Source organism: Lacerta agilis, chromosome 12 (assembly GCF_009819535.1).
Source record: "Lacerta agilis isolate rLacAgi1 chromosome 12, rLacAgi1.pri, whole genome shotgun sequence".
NCBI classification, from domain to species: Eukaryota; Metazoa; Chordata; class Lepidosauria; order Squamata; family Lacertidae; genus Lacerta; species Lacerta agilis.
In genome coordinates this window covers 7,239,368-7,263,125 of record NC_046323.1, presented here as the reverse complement: position 1 = coordinate 7,263,125, position 23,758 = coordinate 7,239,368, and the positions used below count along the sequence as shown (strand labels likewise).

The 23,758-nt window shown below is 43.9% G+C and overlaps 1 protein-coding gene across 2 annotated transcripts in view; it reads right to left on the bottom strand.

The window, feature by feature from the left end:
• PDE1C (phosphodiesterase 1C) overlaps positions 1-23,758 on the bottom strand; it is a 244,296-nt gene that overhangs the window by 118,478 nt on the left and 102,060 nt on the right. Inside the window, exon 2 of one of the 2 annotated variants that reach the window (XM_033165413.1) lies at positions 15,208-15,234. The exons of the other annotated variant lie outside the window; for it this stretch is intronic. Within the exon in view, the coding sequence (XP_033021304.1) occupies positions 15,208-15,234 (27 nt within the window). The remainder of the gene's footprint in view (positions 1-15,207; positions 15,235-23,758) is intronic. 2 annotated transcript variants of the gene reach the window in all.

Sequence of the window (23,758 nt, the reverse complement as noted above, 5' to 3'; positions counted from 1 at the left end):
GACATTCCTCTAAAGAAATCTAACAGCCCCGATTAGAGAGGTTTTATTAGTCTGCCTTTCTGCAAGATACACACCAGTCTTCATTGCAGCAACCCATAGAGTTTACTACAAGATAAACGGCAAGTCATGTCTGCTACAGTTAAGCTCAGATTTAACCAAGGAAAGATGCCCAATTCTATACTTTAATCACTTACAGAAAAAGTTTCTTTTTGGGTCCCCATCCATAGTCTGCTGAGATCAATGGAAAGGCTCCGCTAAGAAATGGATCAAATCGTTAATGGGGGACAGTAGATAGGGATGCAATGTAAGAATCAAACACTGAGGTTATTGTATAGATGAGGTCCTCCAGTATTAATATATGCCCTTCTCATGATTAATAATATGATTCTTCTATGCAATCTTGGGAAAAGATTACAATTATTTCACAAATTAAAAATGTAGGCATATTGAGTAGGTTGCTGCTTATATTTGCAAGGTACAAATGTTGATTGGCTCCACATCTTCTCCCTTCTTTCTCCCTTTCATTTCTAGTTTATCCCCAGTTTTGGGAAGAGAGCTCTTCTGTATCACGATACACACGAGCTCAACACAGAATAGCCTATTATATCACATCACTTGGTATGTCATTGTAATCCAAAATCTAATGCTCTTTGGCCAACTAACAGCATACAAATAACAACAATCTTTATTATGGTCCAGAGACCCAACAATTCATTACAAAACAGCACACAATTTCGACAGCCCGCCTTCAGGTTACACAAGCATTTTGTTCAGACTTAGGAATAGGCATCATTGGGCGAGAATATTGCTTGCCAAAAATTGGAAAATACAGGACATACCAAAAATAGAAGAATGGCAAATGAAGATGATGGAATATATGGAACTGACCGAAATGACTTTATGAATCCCTGACCAGAAGGAGGAGACAACAGAGCAAGACTGGAGCAATTTTAAAGTGTATTTTTAAAAATATTGTATTATTTGTTAAAGAGGAAAGTTTTTGGAAGAAATTGAAGCTTAGGTATGTATTTAGAATTGGAAATAATTAGAAAATAGTTAGTAAAGCTAGACAATGACAGAGAAAGAATGTAAATTAGAGGATTTGAAATAAGAATGTTTAAAATGAGTTGGAAGACTGCTAAAGATGTATTGTACTATAATGAAATCAGCAAAGAGGGATTAGAGGAAGTCATGAAACAAAGTGAGAAAGGATAAGAAAGTTTTTATATATGTTTTTAGTAATGAGATATATTTCTTCTTGTTATAGAAAATAAGTTTTAATTGTTTCAATATGTGAAAATTAATAAAGAAAGTTATTGGGGGGGGGAGGAATAGGGATCATTGGTTCTTGCCACCACCGATAGAAACTTTGCCACTGCTAATGTTCTGTCACTTGTCCGGTCTTCCAGTGGGAACCTGACATTGTAAGCCTCTGATTTTCCCAGGAAAGGTACTAACAAGGGTAAGCATACAAATAAAATAAACTATTCTAATTGAAGCGATAACACAAATATAGTAAACGACTCTAACTGAAGTGATAATTATAACTTTTGCAGGACGCCAGTGTCCTGTCCCCCCCAATAATGCCTAGAAAATAAATCATCAAGCTTTCAGAATCTTTCAACATCCTCCAGCGTGGGTACATTTTGTGCAACACTTACACGAGAAAGGCTTTCATAATAAAACAGATTAGCAACTGTTAGCAGCAATTTCATTCCTTTTTCCTTAAAGCATGGCATTTTTACAAATGCACTATAAGGACCATGGTGTCCTGGGATCTAGCCTTGAAAAAGATTTATATCTAAAATGTGGCATTACTATGCAAAGCGTAAGCATAGCCAGCAGCTTTTCAATCTCTCCGCCCCAAGCGATTCTGTAGTTAAAGCCAAGAGCAAATTTCAGTGTGTGCTACACTGCCATTCTATTTTACTTTAAATGTAACTCTCGTTTGTCAGTGAACTGGCTGGTTTCCTTTCCTGCCTGGAGCTAGCCCAAGTCATGTACATTTAACAATTGGCTTTTTGATAAAGCAGTGAAATTATTGTACTGATATCTTCATTACTGCGCAGCAGTTTATTAATCACACCTCTTTTTCTTCCATACATCAGGGGCTGCAATAACATGAAAAGAGCCGCCTGAAAATAATGCAGAATTCAACATGAAAGTAAATGTGCCAAGCTGAATACAATCTATTACAGCTCAACAGAGCAAAGCTGCAAAACCTGTACAGATATATAACATCTCTGCACATCACATAAGGACTTACTCCAGGACCTACAGATTTCCTTATCAGTTTATTTATTAAATTTATATCCTAAAGGAGCCCAGAATGGCAAGCACAGAAAGAATAACAATTAAAAACATCTAAAAACATCAAAGGTCCGTATAGTTAAAGCTATGGTTTTCCCAGTAGTAATGTACGGAAGTAAGAGCTGGACCATCAAGAAGGCTGATCGCCGAAGAATTGATGCTTTTGAATTATGGTGCTGGAGGAGACTCTTGAGAGTCCCATGGACTGCAAGAAGATCAAACCTATCCATTCTCAAAGAAATCAGCCCTGAGTGCTCACTAGAAGGACAGATCCTGAAGTTGAGGCTCCAGTACTTTGGCCACCTCATGAGAAGAGAAGACTCCCTGGAAAAGACCCTGATGTTGGGAAAGATGGAGGGCACAAGGAGAAGGGGACGACAGAGGATGAGATGGTTGGACAGTGTTCTCGAAGTGACTGGCATGAGTTTGGCCAAACTGCGAGAGGCAGTGAAGGATAGGCATGCCTGGCGTGCTCTGGTCCATGGGGTCACGAAGAGTCGGACACGACTGAACGAGTGAACAACAACAACAAAAATATTTAAAAGAATTCCAAGACAGAAGCAGACTGGAAAATGTCTTCAGTAGACACTGAAAAGACAATAGAGATGGTGCCTGACTAATATTTACTAGAAGGGAATTTCAAAGGGTACCTGCCTTAAGACTAAAGGCTCAATTCCTATATTCTACACAATGGACCTTCCGATAAGATGGTTATCTGCAGTAGGTCCTCGCCTACAGTTCACACAGTGATCCATTGGGTATACAACAGGTGAGACAATATTTCAAGTATTCTGGTCCCGAGCCGAATAGGGCTTTACACACCAAAACCAGCCCCTTGGACTTAGCCCAGTAGCTAACTGGCAGCTAGTGGTTATTCAGCACTGGTATAAGTGGGTGGTGATTTTTTGCCCCAGAGAGCTGTCAAACCACTGCATTTTGCACCAGGTAAAGCTGCTGGACCAACCTCAAGGGCAGCCGCACATAGGGCACACCTCAGAAATCCAGCCAGGAAGTTACTAGCGCATGGATGACCATGTTTAAGGAACAGCTGTAGCCGTTTTAGCAGCCGAAGCTGGTGGAAGACCCTCCTATCCATTTGGGCCTCTAGCGACAAAGATCGGTCCAAGAACACACACAGACTACAAACCTTCTCTTTGGGTGAGAGTGTTTTCCTACCCAAAGCAGGCAGTTGACTAACAATCTGGACTTGAGAATCGCCCGCCTACAGTGCCTCCATCTTGCTTGGATTCAACGTCAGCTTGTTGGCTACTCCACACCCGAGGCTGCACACCACCAGCTTGCTCAGAAAAGCTGCCATAGAATAGCCAGGCTCCACATTATCCCAAGACTGCAAAACCCCGGAACAGGGATTTCTTGTAATGCTAGATCAGAAGAGAGCACTTTCCCGGGGCCCAAAACGATACATGCATTCTAAGGGCTTTCCTCGCCTCTCCTCTTCACCTCCAAAATAAGTCAGAATTGTCTCCACTGTTGCTAGGATCCCTTCACTGCCCACAGGGGTGGAATTGGATAATATGGTGCCCTGAGCGAGGACAAAATTTGCCCTCCTCAAATTCCCCCCCCCCAAAAAAATATTTCCTGTTTTATTTATATTTTGTGCCCACTCGGCTCAGCCCCCTGTGTGGGGGAACTGCCCTAAATCCAGAACCGCTGCCCACTTCCCTCCTTTTTTTAATTGGGAACTGGGACCGTCAGAAGAGGGAGAGACAGGCAAAGATGGGGCGTGAGCACCCATCTGAGGAAAGGCCCGCTTTCAAATTGAGTAGCTCTGTTTGAGGGGGGGGGCGTCAAGTGTTTTCAGGTGCTCTGTGTGCTCTGATTACTCACCCCACCTTTCTTTTAAAGTGCTTCAATTTTCACTCACTCGGGAACCTTCCTCCGCTTCAGTTAATGCGCTTTACGCCCGTTCATATAATGCGTCTCCCCCACTTCGAACGCCATTACTCATGCACCAGAGAGGGAGGGAGAAGGCCAGGTGTCTCCTCGGGGTGCTGATCCATGATGCTTTCCTGCATCACCTGCTGCTGCTTCTGCCATTCTCTTCATCGCAACCTCCCACCCACTTTTCTTCAGCTCAGGGAACTTTTGGAGAATCCTGTGGAAATACGTTTTTAAGGTGCTCCTGCACCTGTTTGTTTATGTTTATTTTAAGGTAACCTTCCGCGCTAGGAAGGAAGGGCAGAGGATCCAGCAGAGAGTTTGCTGCGTGGATCCCTCCGCGTTTGGGCAAGGCGCGTCAATTTAGCCAATGTAACGGTCAGTTGATAGTTTCCCGCCCAGAAACTAGCTTAGAGACAAGGTTGTGATTGGTTCTTGTAAATGTTGTGATGATGTTTGATTTCTTAATAAATAGCCTCCGCTCTCTGTAGCGTGTGTGGAGAACGCGCGAGACAAGCTAGAGAGAACATCGGTGCGTGACAAGCTAGAGAGAAACAGAAAGCAAAACCAGCCGCACAGAGCAGTTGAGAGCTTATTCACCATTGACTGCAGTCTCTTAGTTTTATTTCTTTTATTTCAAAAGCGTTTATTTGGCCTTCTAAATTTTGGCCGCTACCTAGCTTAGCCTATCTTTCTATCCGGAGACCTCCGGAATCTCTGGAACCTTCAGATACCTGCAGAAAACCTTCGGAAACCTTCAGTAACCTTCAGAACTCACGACAACTGCCTTCAGATCATAGCCAGTGGACCCTTTCATGACGCAGTGGGAGCAGGAACTCCGGGATTACTGGACATCCCATCTGCTGGCTATCCCCACAGAATCCTCTTGTCAATTACACTTCTGAAGTTAAGGGGCTTCTTTGGCAGGTGTGAGGAGTCTTCTCATTTTCACTTCCTGCTTCATCACGTTACTTTTATTTGTTTTATTATATATATTTTAAAAAATCACAGCTGTACGAACCAGCAATGATAGCATACGTGCCGTTTTGAAAGAAAAATGGTGACCCTGGGAGAACAAAACAGGGAAACCAATTAAGCCAACGTCTCAAGAGAATACTGGTGTGTGTGTGTGTGTGTTTGTGTGTGTGTGTGTTTTCAGGCTCAAGACATTTTGCTGCCTGAGTCAAAGAATCTGATGGTGCATCCCCCACCCACTGGCTGTTGATTCTTACTTCAGTATCCTCCGTTGCAACTTGCACCTGAAGGCAGCAGGGTACCTTAGGGGGCACATGGCGGACTCCCAATTTGGCAGCAGCTCTCTGCCCAATAATAGGTCCAGCCCTGTAGGAATATTCCAAGCCTGCACTGCACTGGGTGCCCCCTGCCTTGTGCGCTCAGGTCTCTTTCTCCAGCAGTGGTTCTGTCTGTCTGCCCACTGTCTTATTTTCTGGTCTTCCTGCCGTCCATTTTATCTATTGCTACTGGAACCCGGTGGACCAAGAGAAGGAAGCTACACAGCAGTTATCGCAGCAGAGTCTGAGGAAATGTGCACTGACTGAGCCACTTTGGAAGCCAAAGGGCAGAGGTTGCCCTGCTTTCATTGTGCTAACATTCACAGACCCACCTACCACTTACAAATTCAAATAATACTATGTGTACCATCAGGGACGCGGGTGGCACTGTGGGTTAAACCACAGAGCCTAGGGCTTGCTGGTCAGAAGGTTGGCGGTTAGAATCCCCGCGGTGGGTTGAGCTCCTGTTGCTCGGTCCCAGCTCCTGCCAACCTAGCAGTTCGAAAGCACGTCAAAGTGCAAGTACATAAATAGGTACCACTCCAGCAGGAAGGTAAACGGCATTTCCATGCGCTGCTCTGGTTTGCCAGAAGCGGCTTAGTCATGCTGGCGACATGACCTGGAAGCTGTACACCGGCTCCCTCGGCCAGTAACACGAGATGAGTACCGCAACCTCAGAGTCGGACACGACTGGACCTAATGGTCAGGTGTCCCTTTACCTTTACCATTATGTGTACCATCAATTGCAATTCAGTCACTTGAGATCTTCCAGTTTAGGGGCCCCGCCCAAATGTGTTTTGTTTTGTTTTGTTTTGTTTTTGCACTTCTACTCAATTCAGAGTTCCCCCGGGCTTGCTGGTGTTCCCATCTTCTGTGTGGATGGTTCTGCTCCAGACCTGCCATGGGACAGCCAGAGAACACATGGGGGATGGGGGGGAGAAGAAGACTCAGAACAGGAATGGTCAGAAGAGGAAGAGCAGAAAATGACGGAGGAGGCAGGAAGGGCGAGGCCACAGAGCAGCCAAGCGGTGTCGAGGCTCTCCAATGCTGAGAGAGCGCCCCAACACCAAACAGGGAGTTCAGGAACAGAAGGAGAGGCAGTACTGTCAGCTCAGGAGATGAGAGAGCTAAAACGCAGGGATCAGAGACATATCGCGAGGTCTCCCCACTTACTGTGCTGGAGAAGGACTCAGAGAAAGCCACTCCCCAAATCTGAACAATCCGATTCAGATGCATAATCTGTACTGTGCTGTTTGTACATATGTAAATAAAGAACTGTAAATACCTCTCTGAGTGAGCAGAGGGTGCTTATTGCAAAGAGCAGCTACTACCTTGACAAGGCCCAAGAGAAAACTGAGTTCACTACTATTCGTATATATAAGACAGAAGGCAAAGGCAGCTTCTTTGAAATAGCTAAGTGGTCCAAGATCCTTTCATGACCAGCAAGTGCCCATGGAAGCACATGTTTCATTCCACTCATTTGATCTCCAAGCTATCTCCAAGGAGGAACCCTGCCATGTAATATAAAACAGGAGGACCTATTTTTATCTGACACATGCAGAGGGGAGAGGTGGAGGGACGATGCTAGGCAACGGAGTTTGACAGATATTGCAAACAGTATCGAGGTGAATCAGTTACTGATTCTTCTGAAGCCATTGCGTGTTTTGAACAGCGCTCTGCCCGGTGCCCCTATGGCAGGGGAAAGTAGTGCAACTCTGGTCTTTTGCTCTAGCGCATTATCACTTCCGCAAGATGACAGGTGATGTGACAGAATAGGCCCTGTTGCCGAGATACCAGGATGGGAAGATGGCGAACGGAACCTAGTCAGCGTGAGCTCTCTGATTTTATCTTTTAAAGATTGTTTTAATGAGTACAGAAGTTTGATAAAATTTAGGCACTCCATAGCACTTTTTAGCCTTTTTAGTTTACTAATTAGGGGGATTCCTTTCGTTATTTTGGGAGATATCTACTGACCTTGAAGCTTTGAGGCGATTGTGTGAAGAGAGAGATGACTCAGCAACCGCGCAGCCCTGCTGATAAGAGGAGAGGAACTGGGAAACGTACTAGAGAATCAGAGGATATAGAGGAATTGGTGTGCCTGCCTCTTGCCAAGCAAACGAAAATTAGTGAATTTTTCCCTGAAAAAACAAAGGATATTTTTTAATATCCCAGTCTCAAACACCTTCTCCCCGCTAGCAGAGATGACTGACGAGGAAGCCATGCTGAAAGAATCCCCTGATAAACTGCTCACTAACCCCTCAAGCAACAACACCACTGAATCAAAAAGGTCTAAAAAGGATACAATCACTGGTATCCAACCGAAAGACTGCATTAGAGAACGAGAAAGCTGCCTCTCTAATATATTATTTGAACATTCGACCACTTTAGACCTAGTTGCCAAAACAGTGGACTAAACAGTGGCCCTGTTGCCACTCCAGGTTCCTTATCCAGAGAATGGATTCACTGTGTGACATGAACTGAAGCTTCATAAAGACCGATAACAGCGCTGTTCTCTGAAACCCCAAAGGTCTTTTCCTAGCTTGCATTAAGCACGAGGAGTCTTGCTTCGAATAAAGGCAAAATGTCAGGACAGTCCAGGAGGAACCGAGGAAAAAGGCTGAAAAATTCCCTGCCCCTGATAAATATCCAGAACTGGGTTGTAATAGCTCCTCAAGTGCCCGTCTGTTATCGCAAACAACACATTAAAATGTGTTCCGAGAAGCCTACCCACAAAATGACATGACAGACTCAAGTGAGTGAATTGAATACAGAATGACATTTGGAATGCTGTCAAAGCAAGCTATTGAGATTAATCTGCAGCTTCCCAAACTCTGCCGATTCCCCCAAGCAACGGTTTCAGTGCCAAAGTTTGTTGCTGCTGTTGTTGGGCAAAAGGGGTGTTATTAGACACATTTACAAGCAATGTCATCATCATTCTGGTGTTAGTACATGCATTTGCATGTAAGACCCTGCAAGGTTTCATCATGGCTTCACACATCCATCTGGCCCCGGAGTTTAGCTGAGCAAGGCATGGAGTCAGAGGCGTCATTGTCGCCGGCTAAGAAACCAGGACCAAGTGTCTGACTTTGAGTCCAACATCCAATAAATATTTATTGCTCGTAGCCACAGACCATTACCAATGCAGTAGAGTGCCTATTGCCACAAATATGGGTAAATACAAGCTCCATTTAGACAGACAGTGTGGTGTAGTGGTTAGAGTATCAGACTAGGGCCTGGGAGAGAAAAGAGTTCAAGTCCCCACTCAGCCACAAAGCTTGCTGGGTGACCTTGGGCCAGTCGCCACCTCTCAGCCTAACCTACCTCACAGGGTTCTTGTGGGGATTGAACGAGGAGAATAATGTACCGTATTTTCCCGTGTATAAGACTAGGGGGTTTTTACCAAAAAAAAAAAAAAGGTTTAAAATTGGGGCTGAGGGGTGTTTTCTTAATTTGGAGTCCCCCAAAATAGGGGGCGTATTATACATGGGGGCATCTTATAGATGGAAAAATATGATATATCACCTTGAGCTCCTTGAAGAAAAGGGGGTGATGCAATCAATCATTTAATCAATGAATGCAATAAAATGCTCTCAAAATTAAAATAAACCTCCGCAAGGACTCCGCAAGGAGATAAAGGAAATTATGATGGAGCTATTGTACTTTAGGGTCAACAGGAACTTTTATCTACCACATTTATTTCCAGACAGCTTACCGTATCAATAAAATGCTAAAATACAAACGTTAACCATCAAATAGTCCAGGGGTCAGCAAACTTTTTCAACCACTATCCCTCAGACCTTGTGGGGGGCCGGACTATATTTGAGGGAGGGGGGAATGAACGAATTCCTAAGCCCCACAAATAACCCAGAGATGCATTTTAAATAAAAGCACACATTCTTCTCATGTAAAAACACCAGGCAGGCCCCACAAATAACCCAAAGATGCACTTTAAATAAAAGGACACATTCTACTCATGTAAAAACATGCTGATTCCCAGACCATCCACAGGCCAGATTTAGAAAGCGATTGGGCCACATCCGGCCCCCAGGCCTTAGTTTGGGGACCCCTGCCCTAGCCCCTTGACAGGGTTCAGACAAAAGCAAGGCGAGCCCCTGGATTCCTTTAACGGAATTCCCTAGCAGCAGCAATGGAGGGGCAGGCACAGCCAACCATGTCCCCTCCCCAAAACATTGAACCAAATGCCTAACCGCCAACCGTACAAAGTTGTGACGATTTGCTACATGGTAGGCAAAACCAAGTGGCACCAGCCAATCAGCCAAATGGCAAAATTCCTACCGGGCCCCTGCTCCAAAACAGGCGACCCCCAGACAGGCATAGCAAGGCCATAAGAACCACCCTAAATATAGCGAGAGGAGGGCAGGTGATCTGCTGCACACCGCAAGAAAGTGAAACTCCCCAGCAACAGAGGGGCAACCAATGGAGTGTTGTGGCCATCCAAACAGTCCTACCCCACAACAGGGAGGCAGTGTCTGGGGATCTCACCACAACACGTTCCCTCCATGATGGAGGACCCAACTTCTGGAAACTGACAAGCTGGAACGTGTCCAGAAGAGGGCCACCAAAATGGTCCAAGGCCTGGAAACGATGCCTTATGAGGAACGGCTTAGGGAGCTGGGTATGTTTAGCCTGGAGAAGAGAAGGTTAAGGGGTGATATGATAGCCATGTTCAAATATATAAAAGGATGTCATAAAGAGGAGGGTGAAAGGTTGTTTTCTGCTGCTCCAGAGAAGCGGACACGGAGCAATGGATTCAAACTACAAGAAAGAAGATTCCACCTAAACATTAGGAAGAACTTCCTGACAGTGAGAGCTGTTCGGCAGTGGAATTTGCTACCAAGGAGTGTGGTGGAGTCTCCTTCTTTGGAGGTCTTTAAGCAGAGGCTTGACAGACATCTGTCAGGAATGCTTTGATGGTGTTTCCTGCTTGGCAGGGGGTTGGACTGGATGGCCCTTGTGGTCTCTTCCAACTCTATGATTCTATGATTCTCTGATCCTCATTTGCTTGGTCTCCCATAAAGTGGGTGAGTGGAGGAGCAAAAGGGGTGGGGTCTGTCTACGAAGCCACTGCCATGGCTGCCAAGGGGGTCGGGGGCACTGAAGAGTGCCTGTTATGGTTGCTTGGCTCTGGCTGATAAATACTGACCTCATGTAGAGAAATAATGCCCACATATCTGTTTAGGGTCTGAAGCGCACAGTCATCTGTGTGTGCTTGCTCAAAATATGGCTAATTTCTGTGCACGCTTGCACAGGACACAACTCGACCTATGAGTTGTTATATGCTGTCAGTCCTACGCCACTAGACCCTGAGGGTTGCTATCATCATTCCAAAGACTGCAGTTTCTTGCAGAAGAATTGTTTTAAAATAGATACAGGTTTTCCTGCTCATAATTAATACATTCATTTATTTACAACATTTTAATCCGACCATATCTTAATTCAAATCAAAGTGATCATTCAGTACGCCGGCAAGTCTTTTCACATAGCGTTCTGCTGTTCAGTCACCTTACTAAATAAAGTTTTTTTTGAAAAAACAAAACACCCAGAATTGCTTCATATGAGCTGAGCAGCATTATAATTACTTGGGGGAGTTTAAAGAATTAGATAATCAAGATAACTCTTCAAGGTCAATAAATAAGAAGTGAAAAGGAAATTAAGCCAAAGTTAAGGAACAATAAACTGAGGCTATTTTTAAATGAGGCATAATATTGGATGCCAATATATTTCTGATATGATATAGACGTCCCCCACTCTTCTCCAAATACTGCTGACAGCCATGACATATGCCTAACACATTATTGCACACCTCTTGTTTTGTAATAAGCTGTACAAACAAAGTAACACCTAAGCCTTTTGCTAAAGCCTCTCCTCCTCCGGGAGGGGAGGGGTTGTGGTCGGGAGCCGGCTCCTGCATCATCACCCTTACCTGCCTTACCTTTTCCAGCTGCCGCGCCGCGCCCCTAGCCATCAGCCAATAGGGCTTGCACAGGGGCGGGGTTTTAGCTGCTCTTAGGGCAGCCGCGGCAGCGACCTCCGCCATTCTGCGTCGCTGCTTCGTCGGATCACCCGCCCGCCCTCCCTTAGGTTGGCTCTGGTTAGGACATTGCTATGGACTTCGGTTGGTCGCCTTGTTTGTGCAAGGGGCCTGGTAGGAGTTTTTTCCCCAATTGGCAAATTGGCTCAGCCTCTTGGTTTTTTCACCTACCTCATAGCAAATTGTCACAACTTTGTTAGATTGGCGGTTAGGCATTGGGTTTAGTGTGGTATCAGAGGGCAAGGTTCGGGCCATCGCCTAAGCCTCCAATTGCTGGGTATTCCGTAAAGGAATCCGGCGGTCGTGGATCCTGTCCGACGCCCTGTTGGTGGCTAGGGCCATGGCACGACCCCCGGTGACTTCAGGGGTGGAGCTTTCAGTTGTATCTCGCATCAACAGGCTCCACCTCCTGGGCGGTTAACCCTTGAGTGACTCCACGCTCTGCGGGGTGAGTCTACTGTAGTTTGTTCAACCCAATGCCTAAGCCAATACCACTCACATGCTGTAACCAATAAAAGTTGTGGCCTTTTTCCTTCCATTAACCAAAATGTTATGCGTCATTGAGTTTTATTTCTGCATGCGGGAGCCGGGTCCTCGAATTACAATTTATATTCTGCGATCAATTCCACAAGATCATGCATGCAAACGACTTCAAGGTACTTGGTGCTCCTAAGTAGCACCAGTGATTTCCATGCACTCATCAGAGGGTCGTTAAACCAGCTTTTTGCCAGGTCAGCCTTGCCAGGTACTTGATGTTAATTTAGGAAGAGCACTCTGCAGAATGAACATATTTTCATAAATGTTCAGATTCCCCATGAATGGAACAGAATTATACCAGACAGCTTGACATCAAACAGTTCTAGATAATTCACCTCCCCTTCTCTCCAGTAATCACCCAACTCTGTAAAGTCAACCTCAAAGTACTAATTATCTAAATAGCTGGCTAGCCTTCTCTTAACCAAAGTAACCTGGATGTGAAAAAAGAGCAACCCTAATTAAACACACTGTGTTTCTTGGCATTGCACTGATTGCTTGGCATCACAGCTCGCTGGTCAAGTGCCCTTCTGAACTTGAGGCTAATGAAGTGGGGTTTTGCCTAGAGAGCTGTGAAATGTCCATGTTTATGATGAAAACATTATCAGCCTGCAGTTATTTTCAAAGTCGTTAAGTTGACACAGCAGGAGCACATGATATTGCTCATTAAAGTGCTAACTGAAGGACAGAATAGGACCTCACCACTCACTCACTCACTCACTCACTCCAAAGCCTTCTTCAAACCTTCTTTGTTTGTATAGGCCTAAACCAGAGATGGTCAATTGCTAGCATATGGGCAGAATCCAACCCCAGTGCAATTCTATTTGACCCCAAACAGTCCAGACAAATTTCAATCAAAATGTGTAGAAAGTTTGCTCCACATTTTACCCATAAGAAGGAGATGGAAACATTTCACGCATTTAACATTACATTTCACCGAATGTTTTTATACAACACCCCAAGTCTTTGCAAAATTGTGAATCTTTTGCTGCAATATGACTTAGAAGAAGAAGAAGAAGAAGAAGAAGAAGAAGAAGAAGAAGAAGAAGAAGAAGAAGATGATGATGATGATGATTTTCAGGGTGGGCAAAACCAGTTTTAAAATACAATACTAACAATAGTTACAATCTAGATAATGGGGCAGTTCCTAAAATATAGACACTGACAACCTGAAAGGGGGCCAACATTATGTTGCATAAAAGTATATAATCAGTGCACTGTAGTGAGAAATGGAGGCCCAGTTTATTACAGAAGGACTAGTTCTTCTGCTCTACAGTTCAGTAAACAGATCCCCAAATCAGCATAAAAGACTCACCAGAGTAGCCTACAGGCCACGTAGAATAACACACTCACGGCTTGTTCACACTTTGGCTTGTCCTGTTCCTAGAAAACATGGGTCTGAGTGGTTTTCTGCTTGACCCACACTTTCTAGGCATAGCTCTGAATGGTTTCCTCCTTGTCCCACACCTTTCCCAGGGAAAATCCACTCTTCAGCTCTAAACCAGAGGAAAACGTCATTCCAGAGAAAACCTGAACTACCGTTTGCTCAGAATGAATGCTAAAGAGAGGTCTTCCCTGGGGAAAAGCAGCGGAACAAAGGAAAGTGTGGATAAGTCCTAAGTAGAGTATTTGAGGTTCCATCTCTTCCATGTGCTGAATACCTTCATATCCCGGAGATGCTAATGAGAACTGGCAGTTGTCAGCAACTTACAGGAACGATCTGAACTTCTGAGGAAGATTCAGATAACATCTCCATTGGTAAGGAAGTTGCCATTAGCATACCCAACTTTCAACCAACATTTTAAAAGGTTAGGCTGCCACATGGAATTTCAGTGACCCTGTGAAAAACATGATAGTTTGGTTCCACCTTTTCCTATTATTATTGGGGGGGGCAAGAAAAGAGAGAGAGCGAACAGTGAGCCACTTAGCACTAAATTTACTGTTGTCGGTTCAAATTCATAACATTTAAAAGCAAATCATAAGGAAGCATCAGAAAGAACAGAGAGGTCAAAGTCAACCTGGCCTCTCTTTAGGATTCCTCTGGCAAAGATACAGGAAGACAACTAACAGCCTCCTCTTTATGTGTTTACTCAGAATGTTTCCTTAAGTCCTATCCCATTGGGTTTAAGAGGATTTACTCCCAAGAAAATGTGCACAGGCTGACAACAACTGTAATCTTATACACACTTAGGGGAGCAAGTCCTGTTGGACTCAGTGGGGCTGACTTCTGGGTGGTAATATAGTTATGAGTTGTGGTTGTCAGGGTTTGGGGGTGCCAGATTCCCCATAACTCCTGATAAATGTGGCAGTCTGTTAAATCTGGACAGAGGAACAGAGGGTCGTGGCTGATTTCTGCTGGCATGGGAGAAGCAAGAACCTCCCGGAGAGTAATGGTGTGAGCCCATCCATCATAGCTTCAGGTTGTATATATGTGTGAATAAACCATATATCATAAAGACACCACAGTCCGTGTTGTGCCTCATTTCCAAAGGAAACACGAACTCTGGGAAAGTGCATGTGCCCTTGGAATCCTGCACCGCTCAGAGATTGGGGTGGCATGTAAAAATACATAATATTAGGCTGCATTATCTGTTATCATTACGGCACGGCATGATATCAAGTATTTTCTTATATAAAGTAGAGTCACCTGATAATTACAAGGTCACAGCTGATGTCTGTTTTAAAGCACAATAAAAGATAAAGCAGGCAGATTTCTCCAAAGAAAGTGGGTATTGGTTTATTAAGATCCCAACATACATGTCAAATGCTACATTTCTTATTTAATCAGAGGTCCGCTTGAATCCCTAAGGGGTTTGTTTAATCAATACAGATCTAATCCAAACCAGCCAATATCAGTTTGGATCGTGGAGAAGTTGGGGGCACAAGACCTTGCAGGACCTCTAATGCTTTTGTAACAACCAACCCATGGGTGAGTTGCAGTAGAAGATCGGGGGCAGGAAAGCTCTAGTGGGGTGGATTCTATCCATGGGTTTACCTTGCCTGTTCTTGGTACAGTTGGTTCACAGCATGAACAAGATCAATGCTAAAACAACAACAAATATTTTCTGCCGATTCCCCCCGCCGCCAAATTCCTTCCAGTTTTCTGCGATCGATACCTACCTCTGTGACGTTTTCTTATATTTTCTCCTGCAGAAAAAGAACATAAATAAACATGAGGAATAAGTAGGGTCAACCTAGAGATGGAGATGGTGAATGGATCAGTGTTTTCAATAATGGGAGGAGGTGAAGCTTTAGCATAAGATCCGAAGGACAAGTTTGTTGATGAGGAACCTCCAGAGCAGGTAACTCCTTGGAGTCAAAACAAATGTGCCCTTTTTCTACCATGCATATCCACCATTCCAGTCATCATAACCAGGCAATAAAAATCCCTGGTATTAAAAATCTTCCATGTGCACGTTACAGCTGGAAACAACACAAGACACAACAGCAGTTGCCTCCCAGTCTGGTCTACATAGCAGCAATCACCTCTCATTTCTCGTTGGCATTTATTTGTTAGTATTTTCAGCATAACTCCCACAAACGTCTGATCATCAATCACCAAGGCTGTCTAGAACTTAGCAACTGAAGTTGACAGAAGCAGCCTCTGAGCAGCAACCCTGAAGAACAGTACAAAAGCCAACTGAAGAGCAATGGATTAATATACCGCTTTAAACTGATGCATAGTAACGGTGTATAGTAAACTGTGCACACAAAATAGGTAATAAGTTAAAATACAAATTATGAATCACAGTTACAGCAACATATATGGACTTCAACAAGAATGTGTGAAAAGGGGGGGGAGTACAGGTGGGCCTTAGAGGAGATAAGTCTCAGGTAAAAAAAAATTTTTAGCACGGACCAGAATATATTCAGATTTGGTGCCTGCCTTATGTACATGGAAATGGGGAATACACAGCTAAAGGCCTGGTGCCCTGTTACATCAGGGATATCCACACTGAACAGATCACCTATATATGATTCTGCCACAAAGAGAAAGACAGACATATTACAGGAAGACAATGTATACTCTCTTCTGTAATTTTTAGGGCTGATTGCACCTTTCACCACTCAATGATTCTTGGGTGATCTGCGGAGGATCTGTACCTCTGTAGAAGAGCACATGTTTTTAATAGTCCCAAGTTTGATTTCCAGCATTTACACCTAATGAGCATTTGGTGACACGACTGCAAAAGACCCATGCCTGAAACCCAGGAACAGCCCTGCCAGTCAGAGCAGACCACACCGGGTAATTAGATCAACCACCCTTCCCATAGGTTTTGGACTACAAATCCCATCAGCTGCAGCCATGGTGGCTGTAGTCCAAAATAAAGGAAGGGCACCAGATTGAGGAGGGCTCAGAAAGCCCCTTGGTCTGACCCAGCAAAGTATTTGATCTGCTAAGACATATGCACACATTTTCACTTGATGTTACAGTCATCAAGTGATTGACACACATGTGATGCTAGTGACTTTCCCCTCCTCAGTAAAAGAGCCCAGAGTCTGACCACTGGGAGCAATTTTTCAACATGCGCTCTTTGTTCATGCCTTCTCTTAGAGATTCGACAGCAGATCTTCAAAACAGCCAGCCATGGGATGTCATAACAGTCAGCGATACCCATGGACTGAAAGCAAGAATATGCAAATTCCTGAAAGTCAGGAATATAGGTAAAGGTAAAGGGACCCCTGACCATTAGGTCCAGTCGTGGACGACTCTGGGGTTGTGGCGCTCAACTTGCTTTACTGGCCAAGGGAGCCGGCATACAGCTTCCGGGTCATGTGGCTAGCATGACTAAGCCGCTTCTAGAGAACCAGAGCAGCGCACGGAAACGCCATTTACCTTCCCGCCGGAGTGGTACCTATTTATCTACTTGCACTTTGACATGCTTTTGAACTGCTAGGTTGGCAGGAGCAGGGACCAAGCAACGGAAGCTCGCCCTGTCGCGGGGATTCGAACCGCCGACCTTCTGATCGGCAAGCCCTAGGCTCTGTGGTTTAACCCACAGCGCCACCCGTGGCCCAGGAATATAGAGGCATAAAAATCAGCCTTCTTGCTAGCAATGGGAACCTGCACTATGTGGGTGCAGGAGGTTCAAATAAGTTAGAAGAAAGGAAAAAAACAGATTTCACTTTCACAAGAAGGTAAGACGAGCCCGGTAGATCAGGCCAATGGCCCAGTTAGTGTAGCTACAACATCCTGCCCTCACATTGACCTCACATTGACCCAAAGCAGGACCTGAGTGCAACAGCACACTGCCCACTGGTTACTCCTAGCAACTTGTGTTCAGAGGTACTGCAATAAAACTATTGATGCAAATTTGTCTAAGATGCATTAAAGTTCTCGGGATTGGAATCAGCCAGTATCTTGGATTTGCCCATTACACTACTGTGATCAAATGGCAATATCTTCAAGACCATTCATACATGAAGAAGAAGAAGGAGAAGGAGAAGGAGAAGGAGAAGGAGAAGGAGAAGGAGAAGGAGAAGGAGAAGAGTTTGGATTTGATATCCCGCTTTTCACTACCCGAAGGAGTCTCAAAGCGGCTAACATTCTCCTTTCCCTTCCTCCCCCCACAACAAACACTCTGTGAGGTGAGTGGGGCTGAGAGACTTCCAGAAAGTGTGACTAGCCCAAGGTCACCCAGCAGCTGCATGTGGAGGAGCGGAGACGCGAACCCGGTTCCCCAGATTACGAATCTACCACTCTTAACCACTACACCACACTGGCCTCTCTGGGACGCAACTACCCACAGCAGATTTATCCAATGCCGGGATGGAGCACTTTGCAGTTAATTATGACAGCGGAACAATGTGAGGGAAAGCTGTCAGTTGCATTGGTTCATGTGACTGCAGCTCCCAACTTCAACAGACCATACAAAGCGGCCATTAGAAGTGAAGGGATCTGAAAAAAAGTGGAAGGGTTTTTCTCCACATAAAATAATGGGAGGGAGGAGTCAATTCCCCAGAAGAATAGCCCCCTTCTACTTTACCACATGATTTTATATTAGTCAAACTTGCTTCTTTACTCCTACTCAGGTTTTAAAAATAATCTGAATTGCTTTAAGTTAAGCTCAACTCCAGATAACTCTTTAGTAATTGACACTCCACGTCTCTCTGTTTATTGTATCTGATGTTTCTTAAGTAAATTGAGCAAATTTGCAAGTGAGAATATCTTTTTTGTTTCCCAGCCAAGCGAGCTCCACTTTGAACCTGTCATGTTAAAAGTTAATTTGTACATTTATCACCAGTTTTTAAAGTATGGTGACTCACGGCGTTATACACGTTATAGAATCCAAATGTTACTCATGTCAAAGTTTGAGCCTTTGGAGTTGTGGGCCTCCTCTAGGGATGGGTGACTTTCTCAATTTTGGTTTCTCTCCATTTTTTCATCCCCCCCCCCTAATTTTAAATTCATTTCTATGTCATTAAAACTCCTCAGCAAATTTATCCCAATATACACATGTTTGTATGTGCTTTAACCTAATAAACACATTTTTGCAAAGTTACTTCCCCTTTATAAGGTTTTCTTAAAAAACGATACCTTTCAGTAATATAGCCATTTAATGCACACTTTACACTAGTATATGCATTTTTGTACACATTACTTGGTGGGAGAACTGCGTTGCAAAATACAGACATGTGCAAATTTAGGAGGATGGCTGAGTTTTAGTTCATCTGTTGTTTTAGAAAGTGTGAATTAGCTAGGTTCACCTTTTGTGCCATCACAATTACACACACACACACACACACAAAAATTGCTGCTGGTGGCACATGAGATGAAAAAGTCCATTCACATCACTCTTCTTTTGGCTGTTAATTCTCAAGGAACATGTGGAGCTCAAATGAGATCAATAGAACGAGAGCATTTAAAACTGGATTAATTCTCTAGGATGTGATAATTCTTTTTTATGAGATTCATAATTCATTGTTTCTGAATATCTGTCAACATTTACATATCGACCACTTAACGCATGCCCAACCATGTCTGTCTCCGTACTGTATTCTCCTTGCATCTTGAATGCAACAATCTAAACATCAGAACATCTTGCAGAACACTATAGATAAGTAGAGTAAACACAAACAGCAAGTGAGGTTTTAAACTTGTTTGGGGACTGTGCCACTTCGGATAACGTGCGGAAGATTGTGTGGCTGAATGCTTTGCCATGGAAAGAAAAAATATATTGCTGCAGATTTATACTTTAAAAAAATATTTTTAACCTATCACACAGGGTAAGAATAACTTGGAGGTGGTAACATATGGCAATGTGGTCTTGAGCTTCTTGAAGGGAAGGTGTGATTTAAACATAATAATGTAATGTAATGCAAAGCTATATAAATGTACAGAGCTACATGCATACACTGGTCATCGATCCAGTATACCTGAAGGAGCGTCTCCACCCCCATCGTTCAACCCGGACACTGAGATCCAGCACCAAGGGCCTTCTGGCAGTTCCCTCACTGCGAGAAGCAAAGCTACAGGGAACCAGGCAGAGGGCCTTCTTGGCAGTGGCACCCGCCCTGTGGAACGCCCTCCCATCAGATGTCAAAGGAATAAACAACTATCTGATGTTTAGAAGACATCTGAAGGCAGCCCTGTTTAGGGAAGGTTTTTTTTTTTAAAGGACTGATGTTTTAATGTACAGTGGTACCTGTACAGACTCTTCAGGTTACAGACGCTTCAGGTTACAGACTCCGCTAACCCAGAAATAGTACCTCAGGCTAAGAACTCTGCTTCAGGATGAGAACAGAAATCATGCGGCAGCAGCACAGCAGCAGCGGGAGGCCCCATTAGCTAAAGTGGTACCTCAGGTTAAGAACAGTTTCAGGTTAAGAACGGACCTCTGGAACGAATTAAGTTCTTAACCCGAGGTAGCACTATATTTTTAATCTCCTGTTGGAAGCTGCCACCCTGTCAGATGGGTGGGTTATAAACAAACAAACAAACAAACAAACAAACAAATAAAATTCTAGTTATTATTTCCGTGTTTGACCAGCAGCAGGGAGCTGGGTGGCGTCACAGACACTTGCTAAGAGGGAGAGGGGCGATGCGCAGTGCAAGCACAGCGCCAGAGGTCACCCAACGCGCCTGCCACCATCCCCGTACCACACTGACCTCCCCACCCTTCACCCCTTGCCTCCAGGAAGCCAGACTCTGCCTTATTGACTGCTGCTGTGTCAAACAGTTTCTTGCCCAGAAGCTATGTCAGCTGTATATATATGAATTTGGGGACAGAAAGTGGTTTATCTAGGTTAGCATGGGATCGGGATCGGGCTGCTTCCAGTACAGGGACTGGGGAACCGTGCGTATCAGAGTACGTTGCACAGACCTTTGGATCCGGACCAATGACAGTAGAAGCAAGAGGAAAAGGAATATAATATTTGTAAAGCCATTATTTCACTCCATTGATCATCCACTCTTATTTTTACAGTCACCTATGTCCAGAGTTAAACTCCCTGCAGACTAATGGGGTCTTTTAAATAAATTGAAATCTTCTCTGCCAGGCAGCTCAATATGCAAAATCAATACACCATGCATTTTCTACTAATGCTGTTGCCATTACAGTAAAATTAATGGTGCATAAACTAAACAGTATTGCTGCCTTTATTAATAAACAAAATAAATCAAATTGCAACTGATTGCCAGTATATTCCAGCTTCTGTACGACTAGGAGCAGTTAGAGAACTGGAAGTGTGTTCATTTTATTTATTTGTTTTATGGTTTTAGGGTGTGTGTTTTTTAATTTGGGGGATTTGCCACCTACCTAGGCCTAATAAAAAAACAAAACAAACAAACAAACAAACAACAAACCACAATTGCAATTAGTGTTTATCATTTCTGTAGCACTTTTGAGTATTTAAAGTCCTTCACTTTAGTATTTCAACTACTGTTAATCATTTCTGGGAGGAATAAGCATGAACTTCAAAGGATGGCTGCGTTTCAGTTTTCATGTTGTTTTTGAAAGTGTGAATTTGATAGATTTATCTTTAGGTATGCACCAAATCAAATTTCCCCTGCATCCCTACTCTGGTTTATTGATATATAATGCATATTTGTCTGCATTCCACACACACTATTAATGAAATCGCTGTGGAGTTTTGATTAAAAACTGAAGAAAATCACAAAAAAACTAGGAGTTAAGGTAATTCTCCATCGTGTTTTCTAATCCCCACACACAAACTCACCCCATGTAACTATTGTGCACATCGTCCCCGGTTGCTGTTTGAAGACGTATTTGTTCACAATTAGATAAAAAATATGATCCAATGTTTTCGAGTGTCTATCTGTTAGATCTGTTTTGCAGTGGTGGAACATGTGGGCCATCCTCCCCCTACAAATTCTCACCCCTACTGTGCCCACTTTAATTACAGCTTCTCCAAACTGCAAAGCTTCTTAAGGAATGAAAAGAGAGGAGGAAATGACTTCCCCCCACCCAACGAGCTTTCCCCTCTTTAAACCCCGACAAATGTGCAACACATTGCATGGCAAGACCAAAAACCCATCGCTGACATTGGAAAAGTTTGAAGTCTTGTTTTTTAATGTCTGTATTGGATAAAATGACGGGAAGAATCCGAGAACAGCGGGACCAGAAATTCATCAGAGACCGGACTAAATTTACGACTTATTTAAAAGACAGTGGTATTCAATCAAATACAGTGGTACCTCAACTTACGGATTTAATCCATTCCGAATGCACATTCGTAGGTCAAAAAATTCGTAAGTCGAAAAAAGCAATTTCCCCATAGGAATGCATTGGAAACGAAAAATTCGGAAAAATTCGTAAGTCGAGTAAACCCCATCTAAAACCGCCAACGGATGTCCTTCGGATGTCGAAAAATTCGTAGGCGTGCGGGCACTTTTTTCATTCATAAGTCGAAAAATCCGTATGTCGAGTAATTCGTAAGTCGAGGTACCACTGTACGTTGATAGGACTGCAAGAAGCTTTGTAGATTATTGAAGAAATGTCGTTGTAAATATGAAATTACAGTGATTAAGTTGGATATGATGATTTAAAGCAATGGTTGAGTTAAGAAGTATAGTATAGGGTAACAGATATTAGAAAATCGTGTGGAGGGTTTGAGGGAAGTCACGGCCCTAAAAGGCCAAAATGTTAAATGAATGGAAAGACAAATGTGAAAGTTTTTCTCAATGTATTTATATAAAAACAATTAAAATGATATTTAAAAAAAAAAAAACCATCGCTGATATGAATCATCTTCCTTGACCTAACTATATTTTTAGCACAGAGGGTGCATACATGTTTCCTTTACATTGTTTAGTTGTATCCTCCCGACCTGCCTAGGGAAAAAAACACAAAACCTACGAAAGCACCTTTTGTCATGGGGGAGGAAGGCAAATTTCCCCGCCTCTCATTTGGGAATAAGGACAATCAGCAGAACAAGCCGTGACAGCACATGTTGTTTTGCTCAAAGTCAAGAAAGCGTCTTTTGCTTTCATCCCACTCCTGCTTAAAGGAACAAGGCTATTAAATGAATTTCACGGCCGGGTGGCGGGGGGAGGTTGAGGGGAATGAAAGGGTGTGGGTTTCATGGCTCAGTCAGAGCCCCTGTGCGGCATCCGTTGACATATGGAAACTTCTGTGGAGCCCCACGGGCAGTTGCCCAGTCTCAATTTGTTTGGGGTGGTAGCTACAAAAACAGGAGGAGGGGTCGCCATCCGGGTTGAATATTGGGGAAAGAACCAAAGGTTTGGAATTGGATCTAGCCAGGCCGCAACTGCTTCCAAAGTCGCAGGAGCAAATCCGCATCTTGCTCTAAGCCCTGGTAAACCTATCAGACTCTTGTTTGTTATTGTTTCGTCCCGTCCCACCCACCCCCACCGCCGCTGCCACCGCCACCCGCCTGTCTGCTACTTGACAGCTGGCGTGACGCAGAATTATAAATCTCGTGTTTGTGCCAGACCCTTTTCCCAACTCTGGAACAGAGGCTGAAACAGTGGGATTACTGTTCAGCAAGCCGAAACAGGGGCCACACACCGCAGGAACAGTGCAAAGATGCCTTTCCCGTTTTTCGCGGTGCGAGGCGAGCATTTTGGGCAATGCCAGTGGGAGTCCAGTGCTTTGCCCAGGTTCATTATCGTCAACCTTGTTTTCGTTACTTTTGCTATTTTATTTATTTTAAGCCTCTATATATTCCAAGCTTCAATATAAATATTTCCTGGGTGGCACACAGATGAAAAGAGCCTGTTTATTTAATGTTTTACTTACGTTAAGCTTGGAAAAGACACCATAGCTGTTGGATTGGCGGTGGGTATGATTCATGTTTGCCACGAGCAAAGAAGTTAGGTGCTTTTTATTAGCCTGGCTTCTGAAGAGATTATGCCCGTTATTTTCTAGTCAACAGTGAAGAGCTGAACAAGACATTTTCTGCCTCGCCTTTTCTTGCCAGCATGGATTTAAGCTGACATAAAATGACATGACTGAATAATAAACTGCCTGATGGACTGAGGTGAAGTTTACCATTCCTTCACCTTCCAAGATCTTGGGCTTTTTAATTAACTTTGCCTGACATATCATTGTTTTTGATTGATTCCTAATGCATACTTCCGACTTCCTCCGTTGCTTCTTCAGGTCTGACGGTCTGAGCCACCAGCCACAGGATCCAGGCTCACTGAGGTTATGGGGTCTGGGTTAAAAGGGAAATTCGGCCTGACGAT